The sequence below is a fragment of the Ovis aries genome, chromosome 9 (genome assembly GCF_016772045.2).
Source record: "Ovis aries strain OAR_USU_Benz2616 breed Rambouillet chromosome 9, ARS-UI_Ramb_v3.0, whole genome shotgun sequence".
In the NCBI taxonomy this organism is placed as follows: domain Eukaryota; kingdom Metazoa; phylum Chordata; class Mammalia; order Artiodactyla; family Bovidae; genus Ovis; species Ovis aries.
In genome coordinates this window covers 46,499,794-46,511,839 of record NC_056062.1, presented here as the reverse complement: position 1 = coordinate 46,511,839, position 12,046 = coordinate 46,499,794, and the positions used below count along the sequence as shown (strand labels likewise).

At 41.6% G+C, this 12,046-nt stretch overlaps 1 protein-coding gene across 2 annotated transcripts in view; it reads left to right on the top strand.

Annotated features, from left to right (window-relative positions):
* Nucleotides 1–12,046, top strand: part of SLCO5A1 (solute carrier organic anion transporter family member 5A1) — a 159,614-nt gene that overhangs the window by 86,896 nt on the left and 60,672 nt on the right. The window contains exon 5 of one of the 2 annotated variants that reach the window (XM_027973028.3): nucleotides 10,345–10,509. The exons of the other annotated variant lie outside the window; for it this stretch is intronic. Within the exon in view, the coding sequence (XP_027828829.1) occupies nucleotides 10,345–10,509 (165 nt within the window). The remainder of the gene's footprint in view (nucleotides 1–10,344; nucleotides 10,510–12,046) is intronic. 2 annotated transcript variants of the gene reach the window in all.

The window sequence follows — 12,046 nt, the reverse complement described above, 5'->3', positions numbered from 1 at the left end:
TGGTAAGCTCCACAAAGGAAAGGTTTTCTTTTTTTTTTTTTAATTTGTCCATCATGTTCTTTGATGAATTCCCACTGTCTAGTAGATGCTCAGTAAATATTTGATGAATAAACTAATGAATGATGAGAATGGAGGGAAGAAGTTGTGTATATAGGATATAGCAATTGCTATGGGAATTATTGACTTCCCAGGTGCTGCAGTGGTAAAAAATCCGCCTGCAATGCAGGAGATGCAGGTTTGATCCCTGGCTCGGGAAGATCCCCTGGAGGAGGAAATGGCAACCCACTCCAGTATTCTTGCCTGGGAAATCCCGTGAACAGGGGAGTCTGGTGGGCTACAGTCCATGGGGTCACAAAGAATCCAACCCACTGAGCACACGTGCACGCAGTCATGGAATGACGTGAATGGAGATATCCACGATGGTTTCAGGGTTTCAAGCTCAGATGGCGGAGAGAGGAGTAAAGGGGCGGAATGAATGAATTCTGAATATGAGTCGCCCAAGAACGTCCGGAACTGTTGCATGTGTCTCTTTGCTCTGTGGTTTAAACCTAATATAGCATGGGATATGCTAGACTCAAAGAGGGATCACCAGAAGCCACGTGCCTGGGCCAAGCTATCTTAGCCTCTTGTATTTTTGCCTTAGCTTTTTTGCTGATTTTAACTTTAGTTTTTGGTTTGCAGCTCTTATTAAAAGCTGTTATCTGAATTCCCCATATTTGCCATAAGAGCATTGCTCAGTGTGGTTTATACAAAACTTTATTTCTTGAGAATACTGAGAAGGGAGGTTTTCAAACTTAGTCTACCTAGGAAGCATCATGAGGGCTTCATAGAGCTCAGAGTGCTAGACCAAGGTGTGACCTGAGAATCTGCATTTTGACAAGTTTCCAGGTGATGCTGTTGCTGATGGTCCAGGGACCATGCTGTGAGAATCTAGTGCTTTAGAACATAGAGCAAAGCTTTGTTTCTTAGGAGAAAATTAGGATGTTTCTGCTAATGATGATTATATAACTTCCTGCTTTTGTGGCCAGGAAACCAAGGGTCAAATTTGAAGACCAGAAAGAATCTTTTTGCTGGCTTTGATGTGCTGTTCTGTTTATATCTTCTTTATTTCTTTTTTTCAAGGAAATATGATGCATTTCTTTTTTTTTTCTTTATTGAAATGTAGGGCTTCCCTGGTAGCTCAGCTGGCAAAGAATCTACCTGCAATGCAGGAGACCCCAGTTCAATGCCTGGGACGGGAAGATCCTCTGGAGAAGGGATAGGCTACCCATTCCAGTATTCATGGATTTCCCTGATGGTTCAGATGGTAAAGAATCCACCTGCAATTCGGGAGACTTGGGTTTGATCCCTGGGTTGGGAAGATCCCCTGGAGGAGGGCATGGCAACCCACTCCATTATTCTTGTCTGGAGAATCCCCATGGGCAGAGGAGCCTGGCAGGCTACAGTTTGTGGGGTCACAGAGTCACATGACTGAGTGACTAAACAGCATTGCACAGAACTTCTCTGATGGCTCAGAGGGTAAAAATCTCCCTGTATTGCAGGAGACACAGGAGGTGTGGCTTCAATTCCTGGGTCAGGAAGATCCCCTGGAGGAGGCCATGGCAACCCAGTCCAGTACTGTTGCCTAAAAAATACAGTGGACAGAGGAGCCTGACAGTTTATAGTCCAAAAAGTCGCAAAAAGTCAGACAAAACTGAGCACACATAGTTAATTTACAATATTGATTTAGTTTTGGATGTGCAACGTAGTGATTCAGCATTTTTATACTTTATACTTCATTTAAAGTTATTAGAAAACAATAGCTATATTCCCTGTGCTCTACAATATATGCTTGTGGCTTGTTTATTTTATATATGTTTGTGTGTAGTTGCTCAGTTTTGTCTGACTCTTTGCGACCCCATGGACTGTAGCCTGCCAGGCTTCCCTCTGTCCATGGGGATTCTCCAGGCAAGAATACTAGAGTGGGTTGCCATGCCCTCCTCCAGGGGATCTTCTCCACCCAGGGATGGAACCCGTATCTCCCTCTTTGCAGGCTGATTCTTTACCGCTGAGCCACCAAGGAAGCCCATTTTATACATAGTAGTTGTATTTCTTAATCCCTTACCCCTGTCTTGCCACTGCCCCTTTCCTCTTCCCACTGGTAACTGGTGGTTTGTTCTCTATGTGAGTCTGTTTCTGGTTTGCTATATGCATTTGTTTTACTTTTTAGATTACACATATAAGTGATTACAGAGTATTTGTCTTTCTTTGTCTGACATTTCACTAAGCATAACACTCTCTAGGTCCATCATGTTGTTGCAGATGGCAGAATCCCACTGTTTGTCATGCTGTGTAGGGTTCCACTGTAATCATATGCTACATCTTTATCCATTCATTTCATCTTCTCTATAATTCTTTGTTTAATTTCTCTTTTACATTTATTTTGTTGTACCTTCAGCTTAAGAGGCAAAAGGTAAATGGTGACAGGCATGGCAAAGAATTCCTAAGAAAGAGCACACTTAAAATACTCGGTGCAAGTTAACTGTGGGACTGTAACCCAAAGTGGGATCTGTCTGCTTGCCACTCAAAGATCAGTTTGGTGATCTTAAAGAGGCCAGTTTGGTGAAAAGGAACGTTTATTTTGAATGCTGGCAGTTGGGAAGAAGGCCAGATGCTTGTCCAAAGTCAGCTCCTCCACCCTGACCATCAGGGGCAAAAGCTTTTATAGGCGGAGGGAGGGGCCTGCATGTAGAAAAGCGCAGTCAGCTCTGACAGTCATTTTGAAACTGGTCATCCGTGGTCTGATCAGCGTCATCTTGGTTGTAAGGAACAGTGAATCTTCAGTTCCAGGGTTGGTTTGTTTCTATTTCCTGAGGCCGGTTCTTGGAATTAGGGCGGTTAATGTCATGGCTGCAGTTGGGTCGTCATGTAGTTTACTTCTTCGGCCTGGTGGGGGTTTCAGTATCTGTAAGACAGTTCACAGGATGAGGCTCAGAATATTATCCCTAGCCCTTGAGAAGGAACTAAAGGTCTTGGCTATGCTTGCTGCTGCTGCTGCTGCTGCTGCTGCTGCTGCTGCTGCGTCGCTTCAGTCGTGTCCAACTCTGGGAGACCCCATAGACGGCAGCCCACCAGGGTCCCCTGACCCTGGGATTCTCTAGGCAAGAACACTGGAGTGGGGTGCCATTTCCTTCTCCAATCATGAAAGTGAAAAGTGAAAGTGAAGTCGCTCAGTTGTGTCCGACTCTTCGTGACCCCATGGACTGCAGCCTATGCTTATGACTACATTATTAGTGTTTGGTTTCCTTTGACTGTTTTCCTTTGTTTCTGCATTTTCTCACTTCTCCAATTAAACTTATTCTTTGGCTAAAGTTTTTTCACAGACAAAAGGCAGGCAGAGGACATGGGAGGAGGCCAGAAGGACCGTAGGGTCCTGCTCTATTTCAGGACTAATGTTCATCAGAGTAGTACCTACTTTGAAAAAAAAAAAAAATATATATATATATATATATAAATACTCATTAGAGTTAAGCAAGCAGGATTGTACTATGGCTGCTGCTGCTGCTGCTGCTGCTAAGTCGCTTAAGTCATGTCCGACTCTGCGACCCCATAGACGGCAGCCCACCAGGCTCCCCCATCCCTGGGATTCTCCAGGCAAGAACACTGGAGTGGGTTGCCATTTCCTTCTCCAATGCATGAAAGTGAAAAGTGAAACTGAAGTCGCTCAGTCGTGCCCGACCCTCAACGACCCCATGGACTGCAGCCTTCCAGGTTCCTCCATCCATAGAATTTTCCAGGCAAGAGTATTGGAGTGGGGTGCCATTGCCTTCTCCATGTACTATGGCTAATAATCACTTATAATGTATTTTGGGTCCTGATGGCTGCTATTTCTATTCACTGTCAGCAGGTAAGTGGTTCAGGAGCTCAGTGTGCTCTCATACTGGAGTATTTTTGCTTGATGGTCAAAAACTGGCAAACCTGGGCTTTCCTGGTGGCACAGTGGTAAAGAATCTGCCTGCCAGTGCAGGAGACACGGGTCCAGGAAGATCCCACATACCGAAGAGCAACTAAGCCCGCGCACCACAACTACTGAGCCTGTGCTCTAGAGCCTGGGAACCACAGCTCCTGGGCCCATGTGCTGCAACTGCTGAAGCCTGTGCACCCTAGAGCCTGCGCTCGGAAACAAGAGAAGTCATCGCAATGGGAAGCCCCCACACCGCAACTAGAGTAGCTCCTACTCCCCACAACTAGAGAAAGCTGGTGCAGCAACAAAGACTCAGCACAGCCAAAATATTAATAAATAATTTTTTAAAATAAGAAACAGTTAAGATGGTAAATTAAAAAAAAAGACAAATCTATCAATACCTGCTGCCTCATTATACTGTGCGCTGTGAGGCACTGGAGAACAGCAAGGTATGGTGTCTGAAGGAAAGTTACAGGGCTCAAAATAGCCTGGAGTTAAAACTCCCCTCCAGGTCCTCCCACCATTCTATGCAAAACAAAGAACTCTCTCACCAAAAAAATGAACACTAGGTTGATTATGCCCAGCTCCCAGCCGATCCAGCCTCTGGCCAATCTCCAAAATTCCTTGCCCCAGCCGTTTAAGAGATAACTACTCTGAACTACCTTGGAGAACAGGCCCCCTTGAGACAGTAGCTTTCCATATACATGCCTATATATACTTAGTCTTTTCTTGGGTAAGGGCAGCAGCTCGCTAATCTGACTGCTGCCCCTTCTCACCTCATTAAAGGTGATCTGTTCCTGTAAAGTGCTGGTCTCTGTCTCATTCTTTTTCTGAACCTCGCCTTCTCTAACTCCGTACCTTACAGTGTCTGCACTTGCTAAGGCTGTCCCTGGCAGCTTCCATAAGAATCCAAGCACACCACGTAGCTCAAATTTTCTGAAACTTTGACTAACAGTAACCTGTGATGCGAGGTCAAGGGGAGGGACCACATCAGATTTGTTGTAGCATAGCCCTGTGGTGAGAATCCCTGGTGGTTCAGATGGTAAAGACTCCTCCTGCAATGCAGGAGATCTGGGCCAGGCAGATTCCCTGGAGAAGAAAATGAATGGCAACCCACTCCGGTATTCTTGCCTGGAGAGTCCCATGGACAGAGGAGCCTGGCGGCCTCTAGTCCATGGGGTCACTAAGAGGCAGATACGACTGATAGACTAACAAGCAGCCCTGTGGTGACTGGAGTTTAGCACCTGAGTCCAGGTGTGGGTGCTGGCTGGCTGGGTTACCTGCACTGCCATTGATGTGCATGTGGGAACCAGCAAGGGATCTGCCAGCGATAGCAACACTTCTCAAAGCGATTTCTAGGTATTGTCTACCTTGTGTTATATTCTCTTGAGTTCTGGAGGTCTGTATTGAGTTTTATTTCTATATTATGGCTGCTGAAGACATTTCTAGTTTTAGTGTCAGATTGTCCTTGTAAGTGAATGTGTAAGAGTTCCTAGCATTCAGTGATCCAAAAAATGATAATTATTACCGTTAGTTAGTCCCTCTGTCATTCTTTTTTAAAAATTATTTATTTATTTTTTGGCTGTGTTGGGTCTTCATTTTGACGTGTGGGCTCAGTAGTTGTGATGCGTGGGCCTAGTTGTCCTGCAGCATGTGGGATCTTAGTTCCTTGACCAGGAATTGCATCCAGGTCCCCTGCATTGGAAGATGATTTCTTAATCACTGGACTACCAGGGAAATCCCTCCATCATTCTTTTTACCACATCTTTGATTTCATGATGACATAGTTATAAATGATACCACGAAACTTATCTTAAAAAAAAAGAAACTTATCTAAGATATATTAGCATAGAAATTAATATTTGGCAGCAAATTGATAGATCCAGCAGCTTCTTTGCTAACTTTGCTTTTGAAACTTTGTCTTTGTAAAATAATTTTGAATTATAATAAAAGCCACAGAAATAGCACACAGAACTCCTGGGTTCCCTGAGCCCCAATTCCCCGATTGTTAGTGTTTCTGACCTGTTTGTGAAGTTACTGACCCCTAGTACTTCAGTGTTTCCTACGTCAAGGATACTCTACTGCAGGGCAGTACTCTACAGGGCAGTCATGGGAACCAGGAAATTAACATTAATCCAGTGCTACCATCTAGACCGTAGCCTCCATTCAAATTTTGCCTGTTATCCCTACATTGCCCTTAATGCCCAAACCAATCCTCCGTCACAGATTGTATTAATATTTAGTTGTGATGTGTTTTGGTCCGTCAATTTGGATCAGTTCCTCATCTACCCTAATATTTTATGAACTTGATCTTTTGAAAAATTGTAAGGCAGTAACTTTATAGAATTTGGGTTTGATGATGTTGCCTCCTGATCTATGCTCGTTTGTAGACACAGAAAGGATGCCATCTCAGTGTCATCACAGAAGCCACACAATGTTAATCTGCCCTGTTACCAGTTGTGTAAACTTTCCTATCTTGAATGGGATTGGATCTCCCAGGCCTCTGCACTCCAAAATTACCAAGTATATTGCATGTATAAATCAATAAATAAATTATAGATACTCTGTGAGAAAGTACTTTGAGGTGGTATAAAGACAGTTGGGGCTACCCTGGTAGCTCAGCTGGTAAAGAATCTGCCTGCAGTGCAGGAGATCCAGCTTTGATTCCAGGGTTGGGAAGATCCTCTGTAGAAGGGATAAGCTACCCACTCCAGTATTCATGGGCTTTCCTGATGGTTCACATGGTAAAGAATCTGCCTGCTATGCAGAAGACCTTGGTTCAATCCCTGGGTTGGGAAGATCCCCTGGAGGGGAGGGTATGACTACCCACTCCAGTATTCTTGCTTGGAGAATCCCATGGACAGGAACCGAAGGTCACAGAGTCAGACACGACTGAGCAACTAAGTACAAATACAGTTGATCCTTGTTATTTGTGGTAGTTTTGTTTTGTAAAGTTGTGGTAAACACTGTGTTATAGAATGCTGAAGCATTGCTCTGGCGGAAATACGGGTTAACTTCACATCACAATATAATCATCAATCAATATATAACCTTGTGTTTCTGTTGAAAGACACCTTATTTAATATAAGTTGTTGATTCATTAATATTGAACCCACAGCCAACAGTAGTATAACTCATGCCTAAAGGAAGCTGATTCCATCCAGTTGGTGATGGACAGGGAAGCCTGGCATGCCGCAGTCCATGGGGTAGCAAAGAGTCTTTCAGTCGGAGCGACTGAACTGAACTGAATTGACGGAAGCTTACGTAACACATGAATTAATCATTTCTCCAAGGACTTTGGGGTGGCTCAGTGATAAAGAATCTGCCTGCCAAGCAGGAGACTCTGTTTCAGTCCCTGGGTCAGGAAATTGCCTTGAAGAAGGAAATGGCAACCCATTTCAGTATTGCCTAGGAAAGCCCATGGACAGAGGAGCCTGCAGTCGATGGCGTCACAAGAGTCGGACACGACTTAGCAACTAAAACGTCAACTGCCAAGGACTTCTGGTTCCTTTTAGTGGCAGGTGGCATTTAGAAACCAAGAACTGGGTGCTAGATGGGTTCATTGCTACCAGTGTGTCGTTACTTCTGTCTTGTTAACACACACACACACACATCTATTATCTATCATATCTGTCTATCTATCTATCTAGATAATGAGCCCCACCAGCCAAAGGCAATCATGGAGATCTGCACCCCCCACCCGCGTCACCTGCTGCAGGGCATGTAGTTTGAAAGTTTAGTTTGAACAATAAGGGAGGAGGAAGGTGGAAGAAAAAAGGAAACTAGCTTAGAGTTGTTCAGAGTATGAATGCTTGCTAAATTCTTAAGTAATAGGTTTTTTTTTTTAATAAAAGAAGAGAGAAAAACATAACATGTATTTTTAGTTAGCTTTGAAATTAGAAGGCTATTTTATCATGCTAAATGGGTAAACAAGAAAAACCAGTTTTTCTTACAAAAAACTAGTATCTTAAAATATTCATGTTATACATATGTTATCTTCTTGGGTTTGCAAGTTTTATTGTATATTTTCCCAGATGTTTTAGATTCAACACGTTGGCTTTTAATTTACCAGCTAGCTTAATTTGAATCTTTAAATGTCCATGGGAAAATCTTCTTAACTTTCCAATTTTTAATTCTGGAGATGGCATTTTGATTTGCAGTATTTATAAGAGAATACTGGATAATTTTATGAAATATTTTACATTTTTTCTGGTGTGTTTATGTTAAAAAATAAAGTATGCATCTTAATTTTACTTTTAAAATATTTATTTAAACTTTAAGCAATTAAATTATGATATAGAACATTAAAATCAGTTTGCACTTCAAAATGATAATAAACAGTCTTGACTAACTCTTAAATTCTAGTGAATAGGCTATGAATTATAGCTTTAATAATGCTGTTGCTGGTTAGTAGCTTCAGTCGTGTCCGACTCTGTGCAACCCCATGGGCTGTAGCCCACCAGGCTCCTCTGACCGTGTGATTCTCCAGGCAAGAATACTGGAGTGCGTTGCCATGCCCTCCTCCAGGGGATCTTCCTGACTCAGGGATTGAACGTGCATCTCCTGCATTGCAGGCGATTCTTTACCATTGAGCCATCAGGGAAGCTTTAATAATGGCTGTTGCTTAATTTTTAGGAAATTATTTTATTATGTTGTAGCATAAGGAGATAACTGTTCTAATAACTGAGAGACTCTGTATCTCAAAAGTAAGGCAGCTTACCTTTTCTATGAAGATGTATAAAGATCATGCACATGTGGGTTAACTCACATTACAAATATGCAAAAAGTACAAAAGCATACACTCAAGAATCTTTTCTTGTTTCTCTTTCCCAGTCTTACTCCTGTTTACATAATTTCTCGGTATTATATATATTGAAAAGTATACATTCAACCATATGTAAACACATTGTTTTCATTTGTTTTTACTTAAATATTTACACACACACACACACACACACACACACACACACACACACATGTATATGGGCTTCCCAGGTGGCGCTAGTAGTAGAGAACCTGCCTGCCAATGCATGAGATGCAAGAGATGCAGGTTCAATCCGAGTCCAGAAGATAATCCGGAGAAAGGAATGGTCACCCACTCTAGTATTCTAGCATGGAAAACACTATGGACAGACGAGCCTGGCGGACTGCCGTCCAAAGAGTCACAAAGAGTCGGACTCGACTGAAGCAACTTAGCACGCAAGCACGAATGTATATGTATATTTTTGTACAGCTTGCTTTTTTCATTAGTGAAAATATTTTTTGGAGTTCCTTTCATGGCAGTACACCAAGCTCTATTTCATTTTTAACTACTCCATAGTATTTCATTACATGACTGTGCCCTAGTTTATTTAAATGTTTCCCACTAATGGACATTTGGGGTTTCCCTGGTGGCTCAGACAGTAAAGAATCCTGCAATGCAGGAGACCTGAGTCTGATCCCTGGGTCAGGAAGATCTCCTGGAGAAGGAAATGGCAACCCACTCCAGTATTCCTGCCTGGGAAATCCCATGGACAGAGAGCCTGCCGAGCTGCAGTCCATGGGGTCACAACTGAGTAACATCACCAACCCAACACCATTGATGGACATTTAGTTTTTTCTCCTAAATTTTTGCTTTTATAGACCATGCTGCAATGAAACTGAACATGCATCTTGAAGCATATATATGACAGTTTTTGTGAAAGAAATGCCTAGATTCAAGTGAGACTTTTCTCTTTTCCTTGAGAGGCAGCTGGACAGGTACAGAGCCCCACCTCTGGGCTGTCTGGCTCCTTCAGATATCATTTCTTGTTCCTCAATCCAGAGTCCCTGGAAGTATCTGACTTGGTGACCTTATCTCTTCTACCCTTCTAATTGTATTATTTCCTGTTTCTTAATGAGACGGGAAGAACAGATGTCCGATAGCATGTACCAGTTCCTCTGCTGTGGGTGTTTGCCATGTCAGGCCAGAGAGCTGGCATCTCAGAAGTGCATTTACTCAGAGAAGTGTTAGTTGGGCGAAGCAAAAACTGTTAATTGAGGGCTATATTGCAGGTACTTTACACATTTAATAGTCTTCAGGGTCTTAACAAAGATTAACATTGATTAATCAATTTAAAAAATGCAGTTCATTTATTCTAAGCAGTTTTTGAAACAGAAGTCATAGGTTGCCTCCTTCTTAGAAGGATATTTGTGTATGGGTATGTTTTTAGCTTCTTTGTTAAATTTCGTTATCCTAGTTGAACAATTAAAAAAAAAACCACCCAAGTCTATTTAATAAAGGGGACGAATTCTAATCATTCATCAGGTTTTCCTGTATTGCTGAATGGCTATTTCCAGTTCATTTCAAAAGCAGTTCAATTTTCTTTTTCTTTTCCATCCCTTGTTTATAACATTCATTTGTCATTTTTGTCATTTTGTAGACCTACCAAGAGCAGCTGTCAGGATCTTAAGCAACATGACATTCCTTTTTGTGAGTTTGTCATACACAGCTGAGAGTGCCATTGTAACTGCTTTCATTACCTTCATCCCCAAGTTCATCGAGTCACAGTTTGGTATTCCAGCTTCCAATGCCAGCATCTACACTGGTAAGGCACTGCCATTAGAACTCCTTGAAACCATGATCATTTTTTGACCACTAAACTAAAGTGCAATGAGTGAAGACAAAGTTCGTTCTAACATTAAAGGGTTAAAATTCAAGTTCATGAACAGCAACCTTCCCCCTTCAGATTTTAGGAGGCGGAAGTCTTTGAATGTTTTCTCTTTGATTCAGACTGTGTTACTGTGTGACATTTTTACCAACTGTGTTTTGGAAAAGGGAGAACTTTTCATACTTGGGTTTTTAAGAGTCTCAGTTTGAAAGAATAAAATAGGCAAAGTGTTCAAACTTAAACCTGAACAAATTTTTTTATGGGTTGACATGAGTCTGACAATGTTTAATTGAAAAAATTTGATAATCTGAAATAGAGGTCAATTTCATGGTATCAGGATTTTCTCTTCATAAATGTGAGCAGATTTTAATTCTATTACTGGAGGTACTTGAAGTTAGAAAGGAAATCTATAAATTTTGTCTCAGGTGATGTTTTATGTTTGAGGAAATTGATTTTTAGAAGATTTTGGTACAGGGACCCATAGCATCCAGTGATCAGAGCTTTCTTCTCACAGTAAATTGGTTTCTCAGTAATGTGGAAACATGAATTCTCAGATATTGGGATTTTCAGTGTATTGTACCATAGAATATTCTGGGTATTTTCTTCGTGGTTTCAAAGGTGATCAAATAACTGTACCTAAGGCTTTATTTATTAATAAAGTGCATTTAAGCAGTTAAGTGGAGAATTGCAAGAACTTTACAGATGGCCTTGGCTCCCACTTTCTCCTCCATGTCCACATTCAAACCCAGGAAGCTTGGATTAAATTAACAAACAAAATTATATTATTTGTAGAAAGAGCAGTTGACTTGAATTATTTGAGTAATCATTTTGTTCCATATTTCACTTTGCCAATAAAAAGACATGCATATTGAGTTGTAGGCCCATCATAACAAATCTTTTTATAAAGAGTATACTTCTTTGGACCTTGTAATTGTCACCTATAATTTTTTTTTTTCTGTTGGTTTTAAAGAAATATATGTTTTCCTTACATTAGGGTAAAATTTACAGATTACATTGTAATTTGGTTTTCAGATATCCTGAACATCACATTTCTAGTTTAATTCCTACTCTAACTCTGGGGGCTGCAGTCCATAGAGTTGCAAAGAGTTGGACACTACCAAAGTGACTGAGCACACCTTCATCCTTTGTCTTAAAAAAAAAAATTGACTAATTATTGGCTGTGTTGGGTCTTTGTCACAGTATGGTTGGGCTTAATTGCCCCAGGGCACGTGGGATCTCAGTTCCCTGACCAGGGATTGAACCCATGTCCCCTACAATGGAAGCTGGATTCTTAGCCACTGGACCACCAGGGAAATCCCTACACTAACCTTTGTTGAGCAACAATTCTTGCATAGGGAAACCATGAGTGGTCTCGTAGTTAGATCTGAAGCTATGTAACTGTCGAATGTAATCTCAGCATTTCCTACTCTGTATTTAAATATTAAAGGTGTTACTGGAAAGAAGGTTCATAGTC